This window comes from Citrus sinensis, chromosome 3 (genome assembly GCF_022201045.2).
Source record: "Citrus sinensis cultivar Valencia sweet orange chromosome 3, DVS_A1.0, whole genome shotgun sequence".
NCBI classification, from domain to species: Eukaryota; Viridiplantae; Streptophyta; class Magnoliopsida; order Sapindales; family Rutaceae; genus Citrus; species Citrus sinensis.
Window position 1 is genome coordinate 51291302 of NC_068558.1, and position 26402 is coordinate 51317703.

At 35.3% G+C, this 26402-nt stretch overlaps 5 protein-coding genes across 7 annotated transcripts; 1 reads left to right on the forward strand and 4 right to left on the reverse strand.

Moving 5' to 3' along the window:
• Positions 1-204: 204 nt before the first annotated feature.
• LOC102610652 (hypothetical protein) lies at positions 205-4221 on the reverse strand. Its single transcript, XM_006490800.4, has 7 exons — positions 3701-4221; positions 3163-3470; positions 2146-2336; positions 1659-1783; positions 1072-1205; positions 855-970; positions 205-689 (listed from the first exon to the last, which is right to left on the reverse strand). The coding sequence occupies exons 1-7, from the start codon at positions 3965-3967 to the stop codon at positions 598-600; spliced, it is 1233 nt and encodes a 410-aa protein (XP_006490863.1). The 5' UTR covers positions 3968-4221; the 3' UTR covers positions 205-597.
• Positions 4222-6848: 2627 nt separating this feature from the next.
• LOC102610030 (uncharacterized) lies at positions 6849-9297 on the forward strand. The gene is made up of 6 exons (XM_006490798.4): positions 6849-7352; positions 7763-7888; positions 7971-8084; positions 8172-8232; positions 8565-8689; positions 8965-9297. The coding sequence occupies exons 1-6, from the start codon at positions 6969-6971 to the stop codon at positions 9013-9015; spliced, it is 861 nt and encodes a 286-aa protein (XP_006490861.1). The 5' UTR covers positions 6849-6968; the 3' UTR covers positions 9016-9297.
• Positions 9298-9422: 125 nt separating this feature from the next.
• Positions 9423-14058, reverse strand: LOC102610348 (vesicle-associated protein 1-2). The gene is made up of 8 exons (XM_006490799.4): positions 13810-14058; positions 13644-13714; positions 13417-13498; positions 13202-13317; positions 12918-13085; positions 12766-12816; positions 11933-12010; positions 9423-9762 (listed from the first exon to the last, which is right to left on the reverse strand). Exons 1-8 carry the CDS (start codon positions 13862-13864, stop codon positions 9652-9654), a joined length of 732 nt encoding a protein of 243 aa, XP_006490862.2. The 5' UTR covers positions 13865-14058; the 3' UTR covers positions 9423-9651.
• A 1639-nt stretch (positions 14059-15697) lies between these two features.
• LOC102609356 (uncharacterized) lies at positions 15698-17805 on the reverse strand. 3 transcript variants are annotated; one of them, XM_006490797.4, is made up of 3 exons: positions 17639-17805; positions 16585-17043; positions 15698-16455 (listed from the first exon to the last, which is right to left on the reverse strand). In XM_006490797.4, the coding sequence occupies exons 2-3, from the start codon at positions 16970-16972 to the stop codon at positions 15974-15976; spliced, it is 870 nt and encodes a 289-aa protein (XP_006490860.2). In that variant the 5' UTR covers positions 16973-17043; positions 17639-17805; the 3' UTR covers positions 15698-15973. The 3 variants fall into 3 exon arrangements, with proteins under 3 accessions (XP_006490860.2, XP_006490858.2, XP_006490859.2); XM_006490795.3 differs by having other exon boundaries at positions 15698-17043; XM_006490796.3 differs by having other exon boundaries at positions 15698-17020; positions 17639-17803.
• Positions 17806-23051: 5246 nt separating this feature from the next.
• Positions 23052-25796, reverse strand: LOC102609063 (SPX domain-containing protein 3). The gene is made up of 3 exons (XM_006490794.4): positions 25364-25796; positions 23824-23989; positions 23052-23703 (listed from the first exon to the last, which is right to left on the reverse strand). Exons 1-3 carry the CDS (start codon positions 25601-25603, stop codon positions 23330-23332), a joined length of 780 nt encoding a protein of 259 aa, XP_006490857.2. The 5' UTR covers positions 25604-25796; the 3' UTR covers positions 23052-23329.
• Between the last annotated feature and the right edge of the window lie 606 nt (positions 25797-26402).

Here is a 26402-nt window from a genome sequence, read left to right on the forward strand (position 1 = left end):
CTTCGCTTATTTGTTGATTCTTGGTTGATGGGGACGTGAATTTTCAATTCGTTTGGTTTTGCAGCTTTGGGTATTAAAGACAAAAGTTTGAGTTGGTTTCATTTTGCCCTTCAAAAAATTATGAATTTGTCATTTACCTTCTAATTCTTGAGACGGATTGTCGTTGGAAATCAAAGATCAATTACCTTTTGATGAGATATAAAGTCACATTTAAACTTACCTCAGTGCCAAGAAGCATTAGCATTATTTAACATTGTTACGTTCGTGCGTCATTTCCATCAAATTGTATAAAGGGCAAAAAGAAAGAAAAGGAAAGATTCTAGAAGCTGATTCTTGAGTCTTCAAGTACCCTCTCCTGCCACCATAAGTGACCTTCACTCGAATATTGAGTACTCGTAAAATAATTTGGCGACGGTAAGAGTTGCAAATGCACTCTCAGTTCCCTTCCATGAGTTTGTCTAGTGAGGGATTTATCACTTTTCACGAGCCTTTTCGATCGTGTTAATGGATGTATGTTCTCCTATCTTTGGCGCACAGAGGGGGGGAAAAGGCCCACAATTCTTCAATTTGTATTCTCTAGCCATTGCTCATAAAATGTCAAACTCCATAAAGGGGTAAGAAGGTTTTCACAAAGGAGTATGCAAGAGCGCCAGTGAAAATATAACTGTCAACTCTGTCCAGTATACCACCTACATTCAACATTTCAAAATTTTCATCCCTCCAAAATAGTATATATTCAAATATGGGATTGAAAAACCATGTCCTTCTGGGGCGAATTGTAGAGGGATTCATTGGGCGTAAGTAAAAACTCAAAAGGCATGCAAGGAAACTCAACAAAGGAGAAAGGTAGTTACCATGTCCAGGTATTAGAGACCCCGAGTCTTTGACACCCGCATCGCGTTTGATCATGGACTCCGTAAGATCACCAAACACCGACCCGAAAAAGTTCAAAAACCCAAAAACTATTGCACTGACAAAAAAAAAAAAAAAAATCAGACAGAGAAAACATAAAAGGTTATAGGATGCAACTCTCTATTACAAAGGACTTAACTACAGGAAGATTTTGAATACCTTGGCAAATATCTTGGCCAGCAAAAAATCTTTGATAACACAACAGTAGTTGCTATACAACCGCCCAAACCAACAATAGTTCCCTCCCATGTTTTCTTTGGACTAATACTAGTAAGTTGCGTCCTACCAAAAGCCTGCGGCATAATAAAAATTCTATGTCACTGCCTCCCAATAATAATGCCCAAAAAGAAAAAGAAAACTTCCACTTTAAATAACCGACACAGGTCTTAAGTCCACTAAACCAGAGCCAAAGAAATCCTCGTATGACACAACCTCAAGAGGTGTAAGAAAGGAGGCATTCTACCTCACAAACAATAAAAGAAGAAAAAGGAGGAGGTAAATTATTCCAGACCCCACAAATTATAGGTATTATGGGAATTGCTATGTTGGAGATGCTCTAACTTAGAGCATCTCCTATAGCCATCGGATCTAAAGCTGAAATGAGTATTAGTTGTTTTAGATCCAATGGCTGCAATGGATGCTCTAAGTTAGAGCACAACCAACATAGCTGGACCCTAGGTATTATTCATGACATTAGAAATCATAAGAGAACAAGGTCCTGCCAACCAATTCGGAGGCTTAAATACCTTGCCACCTATAAAAGCAAATGTATCTGCTGCAATTATGCTGCTGAAAGAAATCAAGGTAGCCACAAGACCTACTGTCCAGTGAGGTAGGCCACCAAGAAGAATTGGCCATGAGACTCCTATTCCTGCCAAATGTGAAGTTCTTAGAACATGTAGTTTGATGAAAGGAAAAAAATAAAATAAAATGCCATGAAGGAATTAGGAGACCAAAGTGGGTATGAAGAAGAATAAAGCACAACACCGCATGCTGAGGTCCTTCAACAAGAGAGTTGGAACATCTACTTCACTATTTTCCATCATTAACATCAAAAGAAGCCAGAACACTCATCATAAAGAGGATTGAAACGAACTTAATGGTTTCAAGATCTTTTACATTCAAGTAGAATCAATGTTTAATATATGCTTGTATTCAGACAAAATGGGCAAAATTGGTTCTATCATGAAATTTTCTAATATCTAATGTACTGGATGTGCATAGAAAACTTACCTGTATTTAAGGCTGGAGCAGACAAACCACATCGGAGCTTAACCCAGAAACAAGGAAGATAACCACAGTAAAACAGACCAAAGATGGTACTACTGAGTTGAGCAAAACGGGGATTTCCTCTCTGTAAAAGCAATGCCATAGCAACAACGAAAGCCGCAAATGTCACTGAAACATCAATTTGACCAAAATACCTGACCATGTAAGAAATACTAGTCAGCAACGAAATTCACTATCTTAACTAACAACCAACATTGAACACTATTCCAGATCAAAGACATTGCACACATGCAAAAGCATTCTCTTTTGCAGAAACAATCCCAGCAGCATGAAACAAAGTATTTTGCTGACAGAATATATTAAATAAAGATCAAGCGGAATTGAGAAGAACTCACATGTCAAAAAGATTTGGATTTTAATACAATTGAAAACTTTAGGACAAAAATTCGCCAATGTTCAGAATGAAATTGATTTCCAAGGAATAAAAATAAAATGCACTCTAACTAATAAGGAAATTCTAACAGTTAATTTTATTATTATTATTATTATTTTTTAAGAACAATTAAAAAGGTATTGAAAGGATTAGTTCATCTAGGACTTATCTTTTGCATCCTTTATGAAACTATACACTCACCCTACATTCATGTACCAGATACAAAGCAGAAACACGAAGTGTATTTATTTGAACCAGAAAGCATAGCATACTAAGCACTCATGAAAAGATCAAACCCAGAAGTCATCTACATTGACCTTGAACCCACCCATAGAGCATTTAAAAATCTATTTTGTGAACTGAGGAGGATTCAAGATTTTGAACAAAAGCATATGTACTCCGTATAGAAGCTTCAAACAACTGATACAACTATCTTCAAATGTATTATCGGGAACTCTAAATATATTCTAGTTATTTAAAAATCTTACAAGGTATTTTAGAAAACTCTAAATATCTGCGAGTTATTTAAAAACCTTCAAATGTATTATCGGAAACTCTAAATATGTGCGACTTATTAAAAATCTTACAAGGTAAGTATAGGCATGAAAGCACATATAACAGAGCAAACTCGTGACACATATCGAGGAGGCGGAGTCATTCCGGCAGCAATTCCGCGACTTCTAACCAACTCAAAATACTCACGTGCGCCAACAAAAACAGCAGCTGCAAAGCAAACTGTGAAAACCCAACCTCCAGCCAGTACAACTCCTCCAACGAAGATTCCAATGCCAAGTCCAAAACCAATTCTTTTCCTCAACTGGCTCGCTTTCTGTTGACTCCCAGAATCGGAAACCGACTTCTCACTTACCACTAATTTATGGCCATTGTCAATTCCCTATAACACACTCATTTCAATAATTCCAACGCAATATTAATAAAGCAAGCTAATGAATCTCTGAATATACAAAAAAATTAAATCATGAGACCTATCGTTAGAAATCAATATCCCACTGAAAATTGAATCTTCTAAACTGCCTAGATCACAAAAAAAACATTTTACATGCGTAAATATGAATGCAAGTGCGTAATTTACGGGGAAAACAAATAAGCAATCGAATTTATTACCTCTTTCAAATTGCCGTCATCGAGGTGGTCCGGCTCGGCTCTTGCTACAGCCGAAATCATGCGCCGGTTCGTGTCAATGCCGGTTTGGCGAACGCGAAGTGTAAATTTGGGTCGATTAAACACTATCCGAACATTGAGTTTCGGAGGCTGTTTTTGAGTAAAAATTAGGATTTTGTTCGACGAGGGACGGCACGGGCAAGCATTAAGTGAAGTTAAAGGGAGTGAAATCAGATGACTGCATCGATCGATTTCCACAAAGGAGGCCATCAAATTTAAGTGAGAAATAAATTGGCGTATTTAATTAAAATGAATCAAACTCATTATAGTGTCGTTTTTAGAGTTTTGATTGTGCGTTTTGAATTCGGTGAAAGTTGAGGTGTGACTGCGGTTTCAGTTAATAGTTGTTGATTGGGTATTGTTGTTTGCGCGGGGGTGGGGAGAATTTTGCATACTCTGCTATCTGTACACTGAACGGATTTTGGGAGATGAGCAGAGACTTGGGTTTTACGCGCCTTTGGGATGCGCGTGGAATGAAATTCCTTACTTTTTTTTTTCCCCTAATAATTAAGGGTGGGCCCGGCAGACTGAGGTTTGCTACATGCAGTTCGCTAGGTGTCATGCCCACTCGACGGCCCAACTGATACTAGGCCTCCTTAAATTTTTTCACTATCCCTTTCCTTTTAAATAATACCACCTATTATTATTATTTTTTTTTCTGTGTCTCTCCCATCTCATTTGCACTTTTAGTCTCTCGTACGGACGCAGGCACCTCCAACACCACCATCAGTCCAATATTTTTAGAGAAATGATATACGTCTCAACTCAATGGAATCTCAAGGCACGCTGCTTCTCGCTTGAGCAAAGCACCGCCACATCCCATGCTGCCCGACGCAAAAAACTTAGGAGGAAGCTTTGGCCATTGAAAATATTAAAGAGTTTTTAATCTATTTCTAACTAAATATTTCTATTAGAGCTAACAACCATTTGGTCGGGGTTAGTTGGCACTTGCCACCTCCTTCTCTTAACCCTGAGATAGAGGGTTTGTGTCTTCTCGAATAGACGTAGGAGTTTAAGTAAATCCAAATTCTCATTTTCCTATTGGCCATTAGCCACGATAAGTCTACTGCATATACTTACATATAAGGGTTGGTAAAAAAACATGATACAAGCTCGATAGTATGACCAATCTCTAGGAGAAAGATTTCGGGGTTCTCTTTCTTTGGTTTGACTAAGCCAACACTCCAACACTGGGTAAGAAGAAAGGGGGTTTTTTTTTTTTTTTTTATAGGGTCAATATCTTCTTTTCATGCATGGATAGATTTTTTATAAGGGTCACCATATATTACATTAATACGTTTAACGTAACATACATATATTCACAATAATAATAGTGGGTCTTACTATTAATACTGTTGTTGTGAGTGTGTGTGTATATTACGTTAAACGTAACATAACATTGGCCTTCTTATAATATAGTTGATTGTATGAGAGTATTCTAAATATTGGGAACTGAGTTAATGCACTACGCCATAAACTTCACTGCATTAGAGTTAATGTCTTCTTTTCTTATATAAATAGTTTTCTTATAGTGTATCTAATTGTATGCAAATCTCTCAAGTAGCGGGAATTGAGTCAGGATAAAATTTATTATATTAAAATTAAAATTTTTTATTTTTTAATTTATCTTTAATTTTAAAATGATCAGCGCCCCTGATTGAAAACCCACTATATGTATACATACTCAAACACATGTACAAACACAGATAGAAATAGATCTATCTTATTTGTCCAATGACTCCTCTAGTAATTGAATGCAATTGTCCTTTTTACTCAGTGGTTGAATAACATGATTATCTGCATTGAACTTTTATTTTGGGCTTATTATGATGAATAAATTTATTGGCAGACCTTCACTTTCCTCGTACAATTCCACTTTAAATAAAGTGATAGTCAAGGATAAATAAGAATTCACCACACAGTTTTTTTTTTTTTTAAATTACTTGCATTTGTAAGTAGTCTCTTTCCCCTTTTTACCCCATATGTCACTTCCTCTATAACCAAAAGGAATTACACAAATTATTGAGTAATATATTGGTATTTTCTTATTTCTTGTTGATCAAACATTTTTGTACTTGATATTACTTTCAAATTTTAACTTAAAATATATGTAATTTAAGTCAATCATTAATATTAAAAATTTTATCACCCGTAATATTTTTTAATTTATGTATAGAGTAACAATAAGATTGCAAAAAAAAAAGAAAAAGAATATTACTTTGAGTTTTAACAATAAAAAATTAAATTAAAAATTAGAGTTTTTTTTTTAAAAAGAGATTTTAAAAATAAAATAAGTAAAAGGGGACTTCATAGGGAGATTAGAGTGGTGCCCATTGTCTAACTCTTAAGTTAAAATATATTGGCTAAATATAATTTTTTAGTTTCTTACCAGGGATAATTTTAAAAATAATAAGATAAAATTAAAAAAATAAACATTGATGAGATGGTTTTGTGTCAAATATCATTATTGTTTACTGATTCACCGGTGCTTGTGTATTTAAATAAGCGTACCTCATCCCTCATCCCATTAAAATTTTCATCTTTGTTCTTCACCCCATGCCTTAATAAAATCTAGTGGTGTGGGAATGAGAAATCCCCATGTGCGATATGAGAATGATTTTCCCATCCCCATCCGCACTTCATTTCTAATTTATTTATTTTATAGTAGGTATCCACAAATGATTTTAATGAATTAAAATTTTAAAATTTAAATAAAATCGCAACCATAATAAAAAGTATTTAATTTATTAAAAAAATCTCTAAAGGCTGAAACAATATCTTAAAATTATATCAAAACTAAAAAAAATATATGAAGAAAGTAGCACCTTAAGAGAGAAAAAAATATAATAATATTTTAGAGTTGAATAAATGTTGCAATGTAAGGTTTTCTTGTAAACATAGAGTAAAAGTTTATTAACTAACATTATAATTGATAAAATAAAAAAAAAATTCATAAATACTGGGAATTTGAGTTGGGTGAATTGAGAATATAAAATCAATCCCTACTTCATTAAGAATTTGAGATTTTTTTTTCTCTATTTCTCACTTATTTTTTAAAATTTATTTAAAATTCATCCATTAAGGATGAGGGTTCCAAACCGTAGAAAATTATGGCATCCCTACTGTCTGTACATTGCATTAAAAAAATTATTACAATAATAATTTTTGGGTTTTTAGCTAAGACCAAAACTCAATCTTCTAAATAAACAAAATGGCGAGACTCGATTCATCAGATTCAGAGCCCGAAGAGAGTGAGAATCTGAGTTCAGAAGAAGAAGAAAGCGAGGCGCCTAATATTAATAGCAATGGGGAAAAGGAACATGAGATATCGGCGTACGAGAAGCAGAGGCTGTCAAGAATTGCAGAGAACAAAGCCAGGATGGAGGCTATGGGTCTTTCCAAACTTGCTTCTTCTTTAATGGGTTCGCCTCAGAATTTGAGTAAGTGTAAAGGGAAACGCAAGGTCCTCGAGGACGATGAGGATTACAGGCCTAATGATGAAGACGAAGGCGAAGATGAAGATGAAGATGGTGGTGGTGACGATGACGATGCGGAGTTTTTGGGCAATAAAGCTTCCAGGTCTTACAAAATGAAGGTAATATTGAATTTGGAGAAATTTTGTTTATAGGAATCCAAAAAACTTTGTGTTTCCCCACTAATGGACTCCAAAAAGTGGTATTTTTGGTTCAATTTTTTATTGATTTTTGTTGCCCATTGCAAACTTCAATTTTTGAAGTAAAGAAGTAAGAAAACTAGAAATTTCTCGCAGAGTTTGCAAGTTTCAGACGGTAAGATGTTACATATCTTGGTTGGAATGTCAGTGAAAAAGAATTTATGCATAACTGGATGAAGTTTTGTCTTTTTATGGTATATATATGTGAGGCTTGAATGCTGTTTAATACTTTCTTCTATCTGGTTGTAACTTGGAAGGCAATTTTGTTTCTTAACCCATTGAACATCTGGTTTGATTCTAAGAACACTGGCTTTGCTGATGTCGTACTTCAGGGGAAGAATAAAAGCTCAATACAGAAGAAGAAAAGCTCCACACGTAAGAAGAAAGCCACTATTCAAAAGCAATTGAGTAGCTCAGATTGTGTTGCTGCCGCTGCTGATGATGATGAGTTAATGCAGGTGATTGCAATTTCTTTTCAGTACTTGGGTTGTACAAAATCTTGTAAATGTTACTCCACTGATACTTAGCATTCATTTACAGGCAATAGCTCTATCACTGCAACCTTCTGAAGAACTTTCAGCTCCTACTCAGAATGGGAAAAAGGGAATTGCTTGTGGTCGGGAAAATACAGGAATGGGCAAGAGGAAAAAATCGGTTTGTTATTGGCCCAGGGTTAATGTTATTAGCATGTGGATATGTTTGCATTAGTCTTCTCTTAATGTGTATTTCCTTGGTCTGCAGTTCACAGCTCGGGTGAAAATGACAGAAGATGAAGTGATCTTACACTTCTTTCAGTTTAATGGTAATATAATGATGCTACTGTATTTTATTCTTTATCTTTTGCTATATTATCCCCCCCTTTTCCTCATGTATGTTTGTGTGAAGCAGTAGGCCTATATTGGGCACTCGGAGATATGAAGAAATGAATGCTTTTAGTTTCTTTGTTATAGCATCAGAAACTCTGGGATAGAAAGAAAATTATCATTATCTTTTGAATTTTGCTGTCATTTTAATTTTTCTAATTGAAACCAACCAATGCTGATCTAGGGTAAATTTGCCATATTTCTCCTATGTCATTGAATATTGTCTTTGACGACATTTTGGTAGCTGACGAGTGATATTACTGGCATGCAGATGCAGAAAAAGGTAGCATAAGTCTGAGAGATTTACGAAGAGTATCGGTTGCACATGATTTCATTTGGACAGACGATGAGTTGTTTGATATGATCCATTGCTTTGATAGTGATGGAGATGGGAAGGTTAGTATTTGCTGCTTGGATTTCTTTTTCAAACTTTTTCCCCCCTCTCAAGTTCCTTTCTCTGTTGCCACCCATACAAACCAAAACCTGAATCCAACTAATGAAATAGTAGTTTATTTCTTGTTGCTTGGAACACATTTACCTAAAATAGGTGATACTCTTCCTTATAAGACTAATATGGTGTTTGAGACAATTTTCATTTTTTCACACAGCATTAGAAGGTTTGAACTCTTTTAACGAATTTCTAATTATCAATCCCATTGATTCCTTCGCAGCTTAATCTTGAGGATTTTCAGAAGATTGTCAGTCGATGCAATATGATATGAGCATCTGAACATTCTTGATGGGTTTGTATAGTCCATAATTCAGTTGTGTTTTCTCTGGGTATTCTGAGGTAGTAGGGCACCTGAAGAGCTCTTAAATATTTATCTCCATATGTACACATGATGATATTGTTGGGCAATTTTCTTTTCCACAATACAAAACAAATGGGAAAGTAGTTGGGCAATTAAATGGCGTGTAAGCACAGGAGTTCCACACTCGGATTTTGTTTGGGACCTGCAACTATTGCTTGCTGATAATAGTGCAACGTCTTGAAATTTTGATTATTCTTCTGTAGGCACGCAATGAGAATATTGGATCGTTAAAGCAGTAGTGCATGGGCTATTCACAGGATCAGTCACACACGCTAATGCTTTTGCCTCACAACATCTGAATTTAGTAAACATTGCACTAGCTCAATGAAAAAGTCATTAACTTTGCTAAATGGAAAACAAGAACTTTTGACCTGGTTACTTAATTTCAAAGGTCGAGCCTCATAACTCACACTTGACTTATACTAGTTTTGATACAGACCAATAACACATTGAAGATGCTGCTGATCAGTCACACATCTGTTTTATCAATTTTCTACAATTCATTTTTTGGCTAGGGTACTGATGAAATCAAATATGCTTTGTTGGTCAAATCTTCTTCATAAGGTACCCCAAAATGATACCAATGAAGCCAACAATAACAACATATATGAAGGGGAGTCCACTGCTACTTCTGTTGGCTTGACGCCTTAAGAGCTCCTGCACAATATAATCTCATGTAAGCAGGCTGCCATAATGCCACTGATTGTAATCATATCACTATGATACAATAATTAGGAATACTTAAGCACAAGCTAATTGGAAAAACTTACATCTAAGCACAATTATTAAAAGGATTTCCAGTTGCGTAAGTCATTCATAAATTGGCATTTGAATGAATGAGTAGAGATCAAATATGCGCTGGACTAGTAAATTTGGGTTCGGTTCCCACTCAAAGTGACTTTTCTATGGATAAGGAAATGTGACTATTAGACTAGTGATGTTGACCGTTAGCGATCAAGGCTTGCCCCTCCTCAGATTAAGGAAACAGAAAAAAAAAAAAAAAAACACACAAATTGTGGCAATATTTTAAGTGACAGCACCTAAAACAACATTACTAGGTCAGAACTTCTTGTGTACATGGGTCTGCTTGGATCAGGTTGGCACCCAACCCGCCCAACCTTCCGACAATGTGGGTAGGGGAAAAACCAATCCAAACAGGACCATTTAAATTGTCAACCCAACGCAACCCAACTCAACCCACATAGGTCCCGTTTGAGATTGAGGTGCTGTAACTTTTTAGTTATAGCTGCTGTAGAAAAAAAACTATAACTATCAAATAAAAATTTATAATATGTAGTAAATATAAATTTTAAATAATAATTTTGACAAAATTATTAAAGATATAATAAATTTTTCATTATACAAGTGAAAAATCTTATCAACATACCTTAGAAGCTATAGCAACTAGTGTTTACCAAACACTTTAGTGCTGTAACTTTTAAGCTACAGCTGTCCAACCTCAATTCCAAACGCACCCATAATCACGGGTCGGGTTGGTTTGAGGGTTGGAATAAAGAAAATAAATTCAAAAAAAAAAAATTGCAGACTGTATTTATTACAGATTCGTTTAAAAGAAAAATTCATTCCAATTTATATATATATAATTCTTATTTTAATTTTATTACAAATCATACAAATTCAGAAATTACTAAAAATGAAGAAGATAGTAAACCCAAATCTGAAATCAAGGACATGTTTCATTCAATAATGCAATTGGACAGCAAGGGGGAAAAGTGTACAATGCACAGCTGGCAGCAATGGCAGCGAACAAGTGGTGGTGACAGTAGCAGGCAGCAGCAACGAACGGTTCGTGAGATAGTGGGTCAGTGTGATGTTGGTGATGTAAATGATGATGAAGATCTTGGTAAAGCAGTGGTTGGATTAAAGTTGTTCAAATTGTCAAAAGTTGAAAACTTAAATAGATTCTGTGGGAGGCGTGCAGCGCAAGAGAAAGAAAATGAAATAGAAACTAGGGTTCAAAAGTTAGAATGAGTGAAACTACGGTTTTCAGATTTTGTATTTATATCTAAATAATATTTATATTCTTTTAAAAAAATTATAGAAGGCAGGTTGGCGGGTCAGGTCGGGGTGGAAAATTTCCAACCCAACCCAACCCCACCTGCAAACAAGGCAGGTTAAGAAAATTCAATCCATTGGGCTGAAATTATTTTACTAACTCAAACACAGGTTTCTGAACACTCCTAGTCAGAGAGATGCAACCAGCTGCTGGAACCACAAGCTATGAGGCCCCAACACAATTTCAGTATCAACAGAAAATGACAGGTTTTATAACATACCAAGCATCATATGTCAAAGCCATACGATATGTTCACTCTCCGAGTTCGCAGGTTAGGAAGGGGTTGAAAATTTTCAACCCGACCCAACCCGCAAACAATGCAGGTTAAGAAATTTCAACCCATTGGGTTGAAAGTATGTTTCCAACCCAAACACGGGTTTTTGAACACCCCTAGTCAGAACTCAGATGCAACTAGCTGCTGGAACCACAAGTTATGAGGCCCCAACATGACTCCAAGATCAAGAGAAAATGACAGGTATTATAATATTCCAAACATCATATGTCAGCCATAAGGAATGTTCACTCTCCTAAACATCCTTCTGGCATGTGGGCTGTCTACTAATTGTGCTTTCTGCAATTTCCTGGTAAAACTAGGGGATGAGCACCAACTATAATTTATAGGCTCTATTAGGAATCTCAGAGTATGCAAATATCAGTGTAGCTCAATTGATTCCTAAACCAAAGAGACATCATGCACACCTCAGGGGAAAAAGGCCTCTTAAACGATGAATGACATAAATATGTTCTCACCAGTTCCTGTTGAAGTTTGTTATTTTTCTGAATAACAGAGTTTTTCTCCTCAGTTAGCTTTGAAATGAGAGCCCTTGCCTGAATCACAAGCATTAATCAGATTCGAGAGTCAAGAAATTCTAGAGATATTTGAGCAATAATATGCTTTGAGTTTAATCCACACATTTAATACAAACAATCAAAGGTAAGTAATGTAATGACTTGGAAATAAAAATACTGTGATGGAAAAAAATGACAGACTATAATGAGTAATTTGCAGTAAGTAGCATATATAAATAGCTCCTATGTCATTTTAACTAATGGTCAACCTCACTGGATACCACTGAACATAAGCATTAAAACAATAATGGGTAAGCATGTCTCTTGCCTCCTACCAAGCATAATAATGGGATACAAATGGCTGCAGAGATGCTTCACACGGAGATTTGAAAAGGATTCCCATCAACCAAGGTATTCTGATGTGAAAATGTAAAAATGATGTGTCTCAGAACCAAACCAACTCTAAAGACAAAAGGATCACTGGAAATGCTAAGTGACTACTTTGATATAGCACAAAAAGTAGCAAAATTTATGACTTCACATGCTGCCTGATTAATCGTGTTGCCCCTAGAGGACATTCAAGAGACAGAGAAAAACAAAAGTGCAGTCGCACCAACACATAAAAAAGAATGCCTTTAATTGATGAGAAAAAGAAAGAAGCAATTAAATCCACAAATATTTAGTTACCGACTAGTAAATAATGTTTTGTCAGAATCTACACTAAATTTTGATAGTCGTCTTCAAAAGCAAATAAAAATATCAAATGCAGAAGGCCTGAGAAATAAAAAGTGTACCTCTGTTGACTTATCTTGCGGCTCATATTGCTCAACAAAAGCTCTTGAAGCCTAAAGGAAAAAGAAAAAAAACTGTAAATGATCAATTAAACTGAAATAAAAATAATGTAAGATGCTTCAAAAATTCAATTACCAAAAGCATCAATACTCACAGCGGCTGAAAATTCGGAAGCACTGAAATTCCCATTATCCGAAACTGATGCCCTCGGTGAAGAACCTTCTTCTGATCCTTCGTGAACTGGAGATGGAGGCCGAGGTGGAGCCACATAAAGAACCCTCAGTTTGCACTCTTCAACATGATGACCCGCCTCCTTATTGAACTAGAATCCCAAAAAAAAAAAAGAACAAAAACACAAAAACCCATGTTAGCCGCAAACCGTACCAATTAACCAGAATATATATTCAAAACAAGATTATATAGTCACTATGTCAATACCATCTCTGGAGTAATATCTTTAGCTGTGGCTCCAGGACTGGCAACCACACCCTGAAGTAAGAACTTGTCTTTGCATTGCATGTCTGGTGGGGCCTCCTTTTGCGATTGCATTGTAACTAAATCATAACATGTAATTGATAAAATCAGTAAGTAATTTGGGAAAAAAAGTGACAATTAACAACAATAATTATTAAAAAGAAAAGGTGAGAAATTACCTATAACATCACATGTAGACCTCGGCAAGACCACGCCAGTGTTGGGCCTAACACAATACTTCTTTGGATTTGTCGTTTTAACCTAAAACGCACCAAATTCACATTCATAAACACGCAAATCAAAATTACAAATATCTAGGGCACGAGAAGTTCTAAATTGATCTCAAAGATCTAAATGTGCAGCACAGAAAATACGGGTGAATTTTCCTTAAAATTGAAATAAGTACCTTGAAAGCCACATAATTATCTGTCTTATTTGATAACTGTAGAGAGCACGAGATCTGCTTCCTCAATTCAACTTTTTTTTTTCGAAAATGAAAACACTTAAATCAGAAACATAAAAAGTGTGAGAAGCAAAATAAAGATCACAAAACAAAAAGAAGAGAAGCTTACAAGGAAATTGAAGCTCCTGAGGTTCGATGTTGAGAAGCTCGCCAGTACTCATCATGACGCAAACGATTTAGGTTGGGGCTGGAGATAGAAAGTAACTGGCAGTTTCCGGCAAGGGAAAGTAGTTCCGGTGCCGGCGGAAAGGAAAATTCTAGCTAGCCACGAGTGGGCAGGCGAAAGACAAGATAGAAAGAGAGATTCAAAGAAACGACGCCGAATTAAATGACAGAGAGAGAGAGAGAGAGAGAGAGCTGCAAAGAGCAAAGTTAACAAACGTGGGACAGTGATGTTTGTCTTACGAGGGTGACGTGGAGAAGTTGTAGAATATCTCAAATCTATTATAATTAATTGATGTAATATATATAATTAAATTTAATATAATAATTATTTATATAATATTTTTTAAAATAAATAAATATATATTATAATATTATTTATTTATTGTATAGCTGATATAATATCTCATATATATTTTAAAATTTTTCAAATGATGTAAGATAAAGATATTGTCTTATTTTTTATTTTGGGTGTCTTTAAAATTAAGGTTGCCATAATTTTTAAGATATAATATAATTTAAAAGTTATTTTAATATAATTTTTTATTTATATAATAAAAATTTATGATATCTTTAATAATGTTATTAAAATTTATATTTATTATATATTATTAATTTATATATATATATATATATATTTTTTTTTTTTTTCACAGCTGAAGACATACTTTTCTTTGCATACCAAACTTTGCAGCTTCTTCGGTTCTAAGTAAGGGCACAATCGTCTTTTCATTGATGACCATTTGACTGGTATCTCCTATGTTGACCGTGTGTTATGATTGCGTTAAACATAGAAGCGCTAGTCTCAGTGGGAGCTGGCTAAGTTACGGATCTAACTGTAGCCAACTCATATTGCCTGCATTTGCACGGTTTTTCTCTCTCCTCGGGACACGTGTGCTGCTTCCCATTGGGTGTGTACGTTACAGATTCTGTAACGTAGATTAGTCCGTCTCAGTGATGTTTTTAATCAATTACTAGTGCAATTGGTATCGGTCCTATTGGAGCTAACATGTCAACTCCAGAAAATACGCAACCAATGAAATGCAGCTTTTATTCATTTTAAGATTAGACCCTAGAATCTAGTCAAAGCAAAATTTGGTTGAAAGAAGAACTATAAGTCTATACTAACCAAAAGAGTGAGTTCGAGAATGCTGCAACTTTTAAATTAATTGATATTGGTTATATTGTATAACTAATTAGTTGTAAAGAGAATTAGTTAAGTATTTAATAAATTTTATTTTTAAAAGTATTGTGAGTTTTAAAAGTAATTTTACATGTTTAATAAACTTTAGTGTTAAACTGCTAAGAGAAAATAAATGACTAAAATATATATAAAGAAAGATAAAATTTACTTATACACATAAAAGTAGGTACATCTACTATTTTTAATAGTGTATTATAACAATTTTTGCTAAAAAAATAATATATTGATTTTATTTTTATCTTTATCTTAAAACAATTGATAATTAAATTTATAATATGGTGAAACAAATTTAATTATAATTCGACCGACAAATTAACATTAATAAATTTATATTGATGAATTATAATAAATTTTTATTAAAACATTGATTTTGTTTTCAATTTGAATAAGAATAATTTTGGGATTAGGTAATAATTTTAAAGATATTTATAGAATTGCATTAAAGGATAAAATTCATTTTCAAAATCAGAATTTAAAAGTTACACATTCCCTACTTTTCAAAATCAGCTGTAGGAGGAACTGATTTTGACAAAAATAATTTTAATTTTTTTATACCAAACACTAAAATTATCTTTTAAATTTTAAAAATTACTTTTAAGCCTCCCAAAAGCAATCTCAAACGGACCCTAACTGAATGACAGTGCTTACTTGAAATATATATATTCTTATATACAAGTTTTCAAGCATAAATAAATAAATAAAAAGTTTCCAATACCAAAATTCTATGACGTTAAATTTCTACCTCCATACAACATACGGTATCGATGAGTTGATTGAGACCAATAACCAAGTTTTCAATCAGCTAATATATATTAATTCTACATTTTACTTTATTGTTTGCTCACAAATCTGTATTTGATTGAGACCACAATGTTTCAGGTAATTCTTTGATAGCAGAAAAACAAGATTAACCATCAGCAGAAGCAGGAGATTGTTGCCGGCGAGCTTGACTTGTGAAACCAGCAAACCAGGCGACCCTCATGAGTTGCACACCAAGGATCAATATCCACCAGCAAACTAGGCCCCTAACTGTATGCACAATCCAGGCAGGTGCACTGAGCTCAGCCCCTAGCTTCAACCCTCTCATTAGTTGCAACACGCGGTAAGACTCGTACACAACTGGGGTCACCAACCACACGGGTGACTGCCAATGCCATGTTAACATCTCAGTCAAAATCTGTATTGACAAAAGCAGTAGGTAGGGACCTAAAAGAACTGCAAATGGGATGAAAGGCAGCTGGGGTTGGAGAAAGCCCTTTTGTGAGCCAAACAGCATCAACAAGGGGATGATGAATCCAGTTGTGTTTGCAACCATATTCCAAAACTTGTAACTGAAAGGAGGCTTGCTATTGCAGGCCCGTGTTGTGTTTTTAGACCGAGCGCATGAATCTGCCATGAGGAGGAAAAGGGTTGCACCGATATTGAAGATGCAATCTAGTCCAATCAAGGAAAGCAGGCTGGCAATATTGGGGCCAAGAAATATGGATGATATCGGTAGCCACAAAGTTGGTACCATACCTGTGCCTAGGAGAATACAGGGGCCAAGAAGCCACATTGGCCATTTGAGAAACTGAAGCTGGACCAATGGCTGATTATTTGCATCCGTGACCTCTTCAGTTTTCGTTGCTGGAGCTTCAGCTGTATTGTCAGAGCTCAAAGTTTCAAATATGTTGCTATTTTTGTTCAAGATCTTGTAGTCAGCATCATCAGTGGGAGCATGGGAAGCTGGTGATGGTTCCCATGGAGTCAATTTTGTGCAGCAGAGAGGGGAATGTTTAACATGAGTACAAGGTGAGGTGACTACAGGGATCACACTTTTGAAGTTTACCAATCTCATGCTTCTGGGTAGCGTCCACAGAACCCCAACGGTCGACATAGCAGATGGAGCTTGAGCCAATGACGCCATTACTTGCAGAAATGTTAGCAGCTCAGAGTGAAAGCTATGCTCTGGAGTCTTGAGTCACAAAAGCATATGAACTTCATGAGATAAGTAAATAAAAAGCATTAGATAACAGAAAAAATGAAGAAGAATGGCATTCCTCATGCTAAGAAACCACAAAGACATTTAGTTCATATACAAGCTCCACTATAGATTATATCAAACTAACAGTTAATATACTCAAATAACCTATTACAAGATAAATATTGCCCCATTAGCTGTACTAAAGTTTGGTTCCTTTGGCAAAAAAATATCCCGACAAAAATGAAACAAACTATAGCACTCGGTCACAGGCCAATAATAACTGAATTATCTTTATAGAAAAATGAAAAATCCCCTGGCTGCAAGCTGAGAAGGGCTACCGACCCAAGAACAATTTTCACAACAACAACTTCACAAATCAAAAGAATACTAAAGAACACGGAATTTAGAAAAAATTAAAAAGCATTTTGACAGCAGGGTCTCCAGGAGAAGCCTAGAAATTTTTTCATTTCAAAGTTCGATTTGTCTTCAGAAACGACAGTATAAAAGCAGCGAGGTCAAATCAAAGGGCCAGAAAATATTAATTCGAGGCTATTTCGTAAAAGATTAACTGATATAAAGAATGAAAATCCAATGAAACACAAAGCTTACCTCGTCGAGAAAACTCCTTATGAAATCTTGGTGTCAAATGAGCTTGTAAGTTAAGTCTGATGAAACGCAGAGGAGGAACGAGAAAATGAAAACGAAATCGGGAGGAAATAGAGAGAAGATTTCTTAAATTAGCTAAACGGGCTTGATATGTACGTTGCTTATTCAAATTGGGCCTTATTATTCACTGATACCCACCATCAAACAAAACCAACATAGGACCCTTAAGGGTCCGTTTGGTATTATTTTTAAATGTGTATTTTTTAAAAATAAAAATAAAAATAAAAATAGTGTTTTACAGTTGTTGTATTTTGAATTTAAGTATGTGTCTGCTATAATTTTTTGTATCCTGTATTTTAAAACTGAACATAATAATATGTGTTTGATAGACACAATTGAAATGATAAAAACAATGAATATGTGTTCGGTAATATCATTTTAAAAAACAGTTTTTACTAAATATTTAAGTCACATTTATGAATAAAAACTAATTGTTTAACTAATACATACACAACCATTCCAGAAATAGTTTAAACAAAATAATTATAAAAAATTACATGATAATAAATTTTGAGTATCATCATTAATTAAAAAAATGAATTTATGAAAAGGATGGTAACAACTCAACACGTCTTTGATTTTGATTCCTTTCGCCTTCCTTCTCCGGTCTCCCCCCAGTCCCCACAGAAAATACTTTTGCTCTTCCCCCCCAATATATATATATATATATATATATATATATATTATTTATGATTTTTAATAAACCAATCTCCAAGCCAACGAAATAGACGCACGCAGCACGTTGTATGCTAACATCTCAATCAAACAAGGCTTCTGAGAATTGAAGTTTTGATTGGTCTTCTTTTACCCCCCACTAAAAGCACAAGGTTAAATAAAAATAAGGCAATGTTGTTGGATCAGTCCCCTGTCGAATCTCTCACTCCACCTACTTGTTTTAAACTTTATTTAATTTAACAACCACCAAATAAAAAAGGGCAATTGTAAATTCGTGATTCCGTTAAACCCAGAAGCATCCACTGTGGAGCAGCAGCAGCACCAGTTGAGACAGAGCAGAGACGCAGCACCACCACCACCACCAGCCGAGACGAAGCATAGACGCATCAGTAGCAGCATCACCAGTTATTCCTCAAGAGAGACGCAATAGCAGCAGCAGCACTAGTCGATCCTTAAAAGAGAAGCCGTAGCAGCACCACTACCACCAATTGAGAGAAGCTGGGACACGGCAGCAGTCGATTCTGGTTGAAGAACCGTGATGGAGAGGGAGACAGCTATGACGAATCGTGGTCGAAGAACTCTGACAGAGAGATAGATGTGAATTTCGATCGGGATAAGGAGATTAGGCTTGGGTTTTGTTTTGCAATTTCTTTTGTGATATAATTTGTGATTCATATGAGAACTTGTTAAACACGTTCTCAGTTTTATAACAATAAAAAATAATATAAATTATTTGTTTTATAATTCATTTTTGGATCCAGCCGACCGAACAAGAATTACATATGTACTCTCAAAACGAAAATGAAAACAGGGCCCTGAAAATGATACCGAACAGGCCCTAAGGTTTATGATTAGTTTGTTCATTTTTTTTTTTTTTTTGGTTTTGTTAATTTACAAAGTCTTTCCTTTAAAATAAAATAAAATAAAAAAATAAATAAAACAAAGTGTTAGATGGTGAGAGTAACAGGTCATTTTAATAGATAAAGAATGAGGATATTTAAACTCATCAAAATACTCTTCACACTTATTTTTATTACTTAAACAACAATTACAAGATTATAAAATTAAATTAATATTCCTTATACCCATCTTTAAACACGCTTCTAATCCCATTACAACCGAGACGCTTTCAGCTAAAAATTAGTTACTTCACCATAATCTCAAGCTCTACCATCAGAAAACCCAAAATGAAATATTAATTTCAGTTTAACTAAAACAAGTAGCTATGAAAGCCTAAAATTAAAAAGTTCACAGGCTTCAAATGGAATGCTAACAAAATTGATTAGCCATGGAATTTAATTTTAAGGCTTTTTAACTCCGATTTATGTCTTATTTATCCAAGGAAATTAAAAAGTTCACATCAGATTACGGACCAGTGGAAGATCGAACTTCACTATCACGTAACCACGAATTATATTCCAGCGCATGATTTATTGCCTGATGTCAAAATCTTTACAGTTAGTGGGGCGGAATATATTAAAACGAATTAGCTGGCAGTATTTGAATCATGTACTCATGTCAATGGCAGTGTGAATAGTCATGATGGGTTAGCAATGTCAAATTCTTATTGGAGATTTGTTCTTCGATCGTAAATATTTATTTCTAGGGGTGAATAGATGTCACTTTTGTTTTTTGTTTTTTTTAAAAAGGTTTTTTAGCAATGTTCGACAATCCTTCAAAACAAACTAAACCCTTGGTTGTAATATAATATCTTAAAAGAGAAAGAAGTGGCCAATGGGGTTCGTAGCTTTTATGAGATAAATGGCCACACACTGTCACTATTTTTTAAAAAGTAATTAAATGACCTAACTGATAAATTGAAAATCCACGTTATGTACCTCATTTTATTTTCTGGTTAATTATGCATCGACTCTGTCTATGCTTATGGTGAGAAACAAACATTGGTTATGACTATAATTTTCACGTAGGTGATTGGCTTTCATCCCACAAGTCTCGATAACGTTATTTACCACAATATTGCTAAGTTTCTTGCGAATTGACTCAAGAGAGTGATAGATGAGGTGATTTCGACAAACCAAATGGCTTTTATTCCGAACAGACTGATCACTAAGACACTAATAGTGTTATTGTGGGTTATGAACGCCTCCATAAGTTACGGTCCCAGAAATCTGGTAAGTCTGGGTTGGTGGCAATGAAATTAGACATCAGTAAGACTTATGATGGCTTATGATTGTGTTGAATGGGGTTTAGATGATGGGTCCGATTGGGTTTTGCTGATCAATGGGTGCATCTCACTATGGCTTGTGTTAAATTCCGGATTCTGTACGGCCTACACGTGGCATGTGACAGGGTTGTCCGCTGTAGCCGTATTTATTTATTGTCTGTGCTGAGGCTTTTTTCTTGTATGATTTGCGCGGCGGGGGGTCCGTTCTGCCCCTAATCTTTGGGTTACTCTATGCGGATGACAGTTTTATTTTTTGCTGGACTTTCTTGGGAGAATTTTTTCAGGCATATTCTCTGGCCTCGGCCCATATTTTTAATTATGATAAATCTTCTATCTTGTTTAGTCCGTGTGTGAATTCTTATGCTTGATTGGTGATTAAAAGAATATTTGGTTTTCATGAAGTCTCTCCACTTTAGATCATTATTTGGGTTTAGCTGCAATGGTTGGAAGGCAACGAAAGGCTTTTGTTTTCTCCACGAGCTCCAGTTCCGGGTGGAAAAGAAACTATTGGCTTGCGGGAACAAACATTTTCATGTAGGAGTAAAGAGGTTCTGATTAAGACGGCTGCTCTGGCATTTCCGGCATACACGATGAGTATTTTCCGATTACCATCGAGTATTTGTGATGGTCTTCCATGGAAATTCAGTCTTTTGGTGGCATTCAACTGAGCAGGAGCCATGTATTCATTGGATGGGTTGGTGGCGGTTGAGTAAGTCAAAGAAATCAAGTGGGCTGGGTTTCCGGGATGTCTCTTGCTTCATCAGTCCATGTTGGCTAAGCAGGGGTGGCGACTTTTATTATGTGATGATTTGCTTGTTTCGAGGGTGTTACGGGCTCGCTGTTATCGCCGTGTTAATTTGTTAGATGGTGCTTTCGATATTAACCGCTCTTATAACTGGCGTAGTATCCTTTGGGGTAGGGAGCTTCTTCAGCGGGGTATTAGATGGCGCGTGGGTTCTGGTGATAAAATTCGTGTTTATCATAGTTAATGGATCCCGAGGCCTTTTAGCTTTAAACCTGTCTCGCCGATTTTGTTGGATCCTCAGGAGACTGCAGATTCTTTGATTGCAGATGATGACTCGTGGAATGTTGTGCTACTACAGGAATATTTCTTGGAGCCCGATGTTCAGTAGATCCTCAAAGATTAATTTGCCTTTTCATGCCTTACCTGATTCTATCATCTGACATTTTGATAGGCATGGGGATTTCTCAGTAAAATCTGGCTATCATTTAGCTGTTCAGCTTCGAGAATCTTGTGATGCTGGATCTTCAGAGGGTGTAGCCTCCCAGCCATGGCATAACGTCCTGAATCTCAAAGTCCCAACAAACGTTACAATTTTTCTTTGGCGGGCTCTGTGTGATGTTCTCCCCTCTATGCTTAATTTATTTAAAAAGAAAGCTTCAGTGAATGTGGAATGTGGAATGTGGATTGTGTGGTTTTTATGGTGAAACTGTAATGTACGCCTTATTATTTTGCAAGAATGCACGGGAAGTGTGGGAGTTGACTCTTTTTCTTGAAGTTATTCAGTATCGTTCCTGGTTTATGTTGCGGGATTTTATTGAGTATGCATCCTCTGTGTCGCCTGGCACTGATTTTCACTTGGTGTTGGTGACAATGGTTATGTAGGGTATATGGTGGGTGCGTGATAATTGTTTATACGAGCATAATGTATTCCCAGCCTCTAGTGTGCTTACTCATGCTCAAGGGGTTTTGGCTTCTTTTGCCTTTGTGCCTATGCCTTCTAATTTGGGTTTGTTGGGATAGTGTTGATCTTATGCGCTCTGCTTCTGATGTATGTCGTAGTGTTCGTTTGTGTGTTCTTTGGGAAAGGCCAAGTGAGGGTTGGTATAAGTTAAATACTGATGCTGCTGTGGACAGGGCTGGTGGGTTTTGGTGCTCTGATTCGTAACCGTGAGAGGCTGGTGATGGTGGTTGGAGTTGATCATTTTTTTTTTTTTTAATATGATATTGACAGCCGAGATTGAAGCCTTGGGCTTTGGCATTTGACTCACTCTAGAGGTTGATTTGTCTCCTTCAGTGGTTGAGTCAGATTCTATACACACTATTCTATTAGTTTGTAGGGTCATATTGAGCTATTTTGAGTTGTTTCAAACGTTTATTTATGCACAAAGGGATAAAACTGTGGTGCAACTGTGGTACCGTACCACAGTTGCACCCAACTGTTAGATTCTCACTTATTCAAATGGACCCCACTCATTTGAGTGGATCCAACGGCTGGTGCAACTGTGGCACGGTACCACAGTTGCACTGTAGCCTGACCATACACAAAGTAGGATTTTCGGATTTGTCATATCTCAAGCATTTTTAACCAAGTAGCAGATGCATTAGCGCCATTTTTTTTTTTTTTTTGCTTTGATTTTAATGTATGAATGAAAGTTATTCTTCCTCAACTATCTTATTATCTTTGAGATTTATATTCAAAAATAAATAAATAAGAATTTTTTCCCCCAAAAAAAGAAAAAAACCATAAGCCGTGAAAAACATACAGAAGTTATATAGTTTTGCAACAGAACCACCTAAATATTACAAATCATTTGGTCGTTTTAATATGACAAAATGCCCATGTATACAATAAAACACCCTTATGTAAGTCCGCTTACCCTCTACACAGTAATATATATAACAGCTGTTACATGTATTCCAAAAGCATAAAAAGTATAAATCAAACTGTCTAATTTCACCCATAATTAATACTCCAATTTTATACTCTTGCTTGCTATAACCATCTGTTTGATAAATTCCATTTCAATTATCAGAGAATTGGTATGGGAATAGGAGGAGAATTCATCTGAAGTGTCCGAATAAACTCAGAATCCGTCAAGTCGAGAGGAGGCAGCGAAAACTGACTTCGTGTAGAGCTTCCACTTCTGATTTCTTGCATTGTCAATAGAGCTGCAACCGTGTTTCTGAAAACTCCTTCTCCTGTAACTCTTATTGTTGGTTCTCTTCTTCCTATTTCCTTTTCGTCAACCGGAAACACTTGGGCTATTGTGCTTTCGCATTCCTTGATCAGTTTCGAAACAACCTCAGTGGTGAAAAAGGGTTGCTTCAACACCTTTTGAATGAATAACAAGCGCAGTAATCCGCCTGTTCTCTTATCATACTTCTTCAATATCTTAGCCAAACCTACAGAAACCTCGATCATATTAATGACATTAGCTATTTCGATTCAAGATCAAGATACTGACGTTATGATTAACAATAATAATAATAATAATAATAAAACTCTTCGATTAAATGGGTTACCTGTGTAATTGATATTGCTGTAATTGACTAACAACACCATTTCGCCATGGAAATTGACAATATCTTTCCTAATCTCTGCCATATCCTCTTTACAATTTGTCTCTGAAGGTCGAGCTCCGTTTGGTCCCCATGTATCAATCACCCTCTGCAGCCTCTGTTGTAATTCCTGCATTTTTTTTAAAAAAAAGTTTTTGAAATAATTTGTTTTGAGTTCATCTATCAATTTACTTTTTGTTAGAATTACAATAATACTTTGAAATAACACTCTGTGTATTCAAGAAATAATAGTCCACTGGATGGATGGCTGGTGAATATTTAAAATTCAAACCAGTAATTTAAAACAAATAGTGAATGAATGATTTAATATTTAAGGAACAATAAAAACCTTCTCATTAAGAAAAATAACATCTACGTTATTTTCTCCTTTCTCTTTCCTAGAACCCTTTTGTTATCTCAAACAAAGAATCTCTTAGCTATCTAGCATTGATCCGAAATGCTAAATGTTGGAATTTTCAAAGGTGGGAGGTTTAGGGAAATAGGAATTGTGTGCGCAAATTCTGATGCTCGCAATTTAAAATTACAAAAGTATTTGCAGCAGTGGCAACAAAATTATGCTTCATATAACCATATGTTGGTTTCCACATTTCATTCTTGTCGATAAATTTAATGATTGATTGACATCATACTTTCAGAATATTTACATACCATCCATAATTTACATTAATTTAAATTTAATTTTGTTAAAATGACTCAGTTATTACTTGTCAAATAATTAGGGATCATGAAAAACGACTTTTAGGTTAATTTAAAGCTGCCCGAAAATTGATTAATTTTTCAAACGACGAATTTATTCTGTCATGCATTTAGCGCAAGAAATAATAAGTTAAAAGAGCGGTGACCCAGAAGAAACGGAGTCCATCAAGTGGGGCCCCGTTCTCGCTTGTAAGTAAAGCTAGCATTTAACGGAACGCAGTTTACCTTCGCTCTCTCTCCTGGGCTTTTACTCCTCCTGTAAGTCTATTTTAGAGTTCTAAATTTAATGAAAAAAAATTCGACTTAATTGTACATAAAGTAAAAGTAAAACAAATTATTTTGATTGTTAACATTAAAATTAAAAATTTAATCTAAACCACTTGTTTCACTAAGAAAAATAGGGGAGAGAAAGAGATAGAGAAAAAAAAAAAAGAGTAAAAAGAATCTTTGTATTATGAAAAATTTTAAATAAATAAATTTACCTTTAAAAATAAGAAAAGGAACTTGTTAAGTTACAATTAATATAACTTACAGCAGTTATAATATGGCAATGAACTCCACTACCATGTTACAATTTTTTGCATGTTCTGCATTGACTGTAAGTTACATTGATTATAACTTAGCAAATTAAAAGTTGTGTTTAGTGAACCGTCCGTCCGTACAACTAAAAGTTTGATTAGATTTCCTAATTACTAGTGCATTACATATGAAACAAGTAAAAATGTAACAAAAAATCGGATGAGTGGTGTAAAGAAGGAAGAAAGAAAGAATAATAATGTTTGTTTACCTTTCGCTTGATGATGAAATCCTCTTCTTTCTCCATGAAAAAAGCATTGAACTTGTCGATCTCGTGGTTCAGCAAGTAAACGAAGTCAGCCTCAGCTTCGACACAGTGCCGATGCGATGGAGGAGGCGAAGAAGAGATCAAATTGACAAGCTTCTTCAACCTTTTATAGGATAAAAATTTGTCACGCCAACCGGGCAGCGTTTCTTCAATCTGTTGCTGCAATCTCTTGCCGAACTTCATGATCTCTCGGTCTCTCAAGATTCAAAATCAAAGGCAAGATCAATTGGGACGAATCAAGGACATCATCGTCGTCATCATCATATCATATTTCACACACACACACACACACACACACACACACACACTGACACACATATATATGTAAATATACGGGGGTGTGTGGGGCCCCGACGGGTTTTATTATTCAGCAAAAAGATTGGTAGAATATTAGAGGGCATATGCTTGGCGTGATGAAGTGGCGTTAAGGAAAGTTTTGTTGAAATAAGAGAATTAACAAAAGCATATTCGCCTTGAATGTATACTCGCAAGTCATGCTTAAGACCAAAGACTCTCTCTCTCTGCCTCTATGTTTCAAAACCCACCTTTTATTGCAAATTACACCCACTATCATTTTACAAATGAATTGCTAAACCTCCATCGTTTACAAGAAATTGTCATCCATACCCGGTACCCCAATTTCGTTTATGAATTAATTTCTTCTACTTAACTTGTACCTATATAAAGGCATTAGTGCACTAAAATGCCCACCAAAATTAGTGAATAACAACAGTTCCATTCAAAATTTAACTTATTTGTTAATCTACTTATATTAAATGTACACAATTCGCTAGTAAAATGGAGTCTAATGTCCATTTATAAAAATAATTGGCATTTAGCAATCCATTTTTGAAATAATAAAAGTTTAATTATCTATTAGAGAAAATCTCGGGGGACGAGTTCAAGTAATTTTTTTTCCCCAACCAATAAAATACTTAGTCTTACATTAATTATGAACGTTAAAATTTTTAATACCATAAGG

What these genes read in the sequence shown, in the direction of transcription:
- LOC102610030 (XM_006490798.4), top strand. Translation starts at nt 6,969, where the DNA reads ATGGCGAGACTCGATTCATCAGATTCAGAGCCCGAAGAGAGTGAGAAT. An exon ending in ACACTTCTTTCAGTTTAATG is followed by an intron (nt 8,233 to 8,564) that starts GTAATATAATGA and finishes ACTGGCATGCAG; the next exon opens with ATGCAGAAAAAGGTAGCATA. An exon ending in ATAGTGATGGAGATGGGAAG is followed by an intron (nt 8,690 to 8,964) that starts GTTAGTATTTGC and finishes ATTCCTTCGCAG; the next exon opens with CTTAATCTTGAGGATTTTCA.
- LOC102610348 (XM_006490799.4), bottom strand. Translation starts at nt 13,864, where the DNA reads ATGATGAGTACTGGCGAGCTTCTCAACATCGAACCTCAGGAGCTTCAA. An exon ending in TCAGGAGCTTCAATTTCCTT is followed by an intron (nt 13,715 to 13,809) that starts GTAAGCTTCTCT and finishes GAAAAAAAAAAG; the next exon opens with TTGAATTGAGGAAGCAGATC. An exon ending in GTCTACATGTGATGTTATAG is followed by an intron (nt 13,318 to 13,416) that starts GTAATTTCTCAC and finishes GTTATGATTTAG; the next exon opens with TTACAATGCAATCGCAAAAG.
- LOC102610652 (XM_006490800.4), bottom strand. Translation starts at nt 3,967, where the DNA reads ATGGCCTCCTTTGTGGAAATCGATCGATGCAGTCATCTGATTTCACTC. An exon ending in ATGACGGCAATTTGAAAGAG is followed by an intron (nt 3,471 to 3,700) that starts GTAATAAATTCG and finishes AGTGTGTTATAG; the next exon opens with GGAATTGACAATGGCCATAA. An exon ending in TGGCCAAGATATTTGCCAAG is followed by an intron (nt 971 to 1,071) that starts GTATTCAAAATC and finishes TTTTTTTGTCAG; the next exon opens with TGCAATAGTTTTTGGGTTTT.
- LOC102609356 (XM_006490795.3), bottom strand. Translation starts at nt 16,972, where the DNA reads ATGGCGTCATTGGCTCAAGCTCCATCTGCTATGTCGACCGTTGGGGTT.
- LOC102609063 (XM_006490794.4), bottom strand. Translation starts at nt 25,603, where the DNA reads ATGAAGTTCGGCAAGAGATTGCAGCAACAGATTGAAGAAACGCTGCCC. An exon ending in ATTTCATCATCAAGCGAAAG is followed by an intron (nt 23,990 to 25,363) that starts GTAAACAAACAT and finishes AAAAAAATGCAG; the next exon opens with GAATTACAACAGAGGCTGCA. An exon ending in CAGCAATATCAATTACACAG is followed by an intron (nt 23,704 to 23,823) that starts GTAACCCATTTA and finishes AGGTTTCTGTAG; the next exon opens with GTTTGGCTAAGATATTGAAG.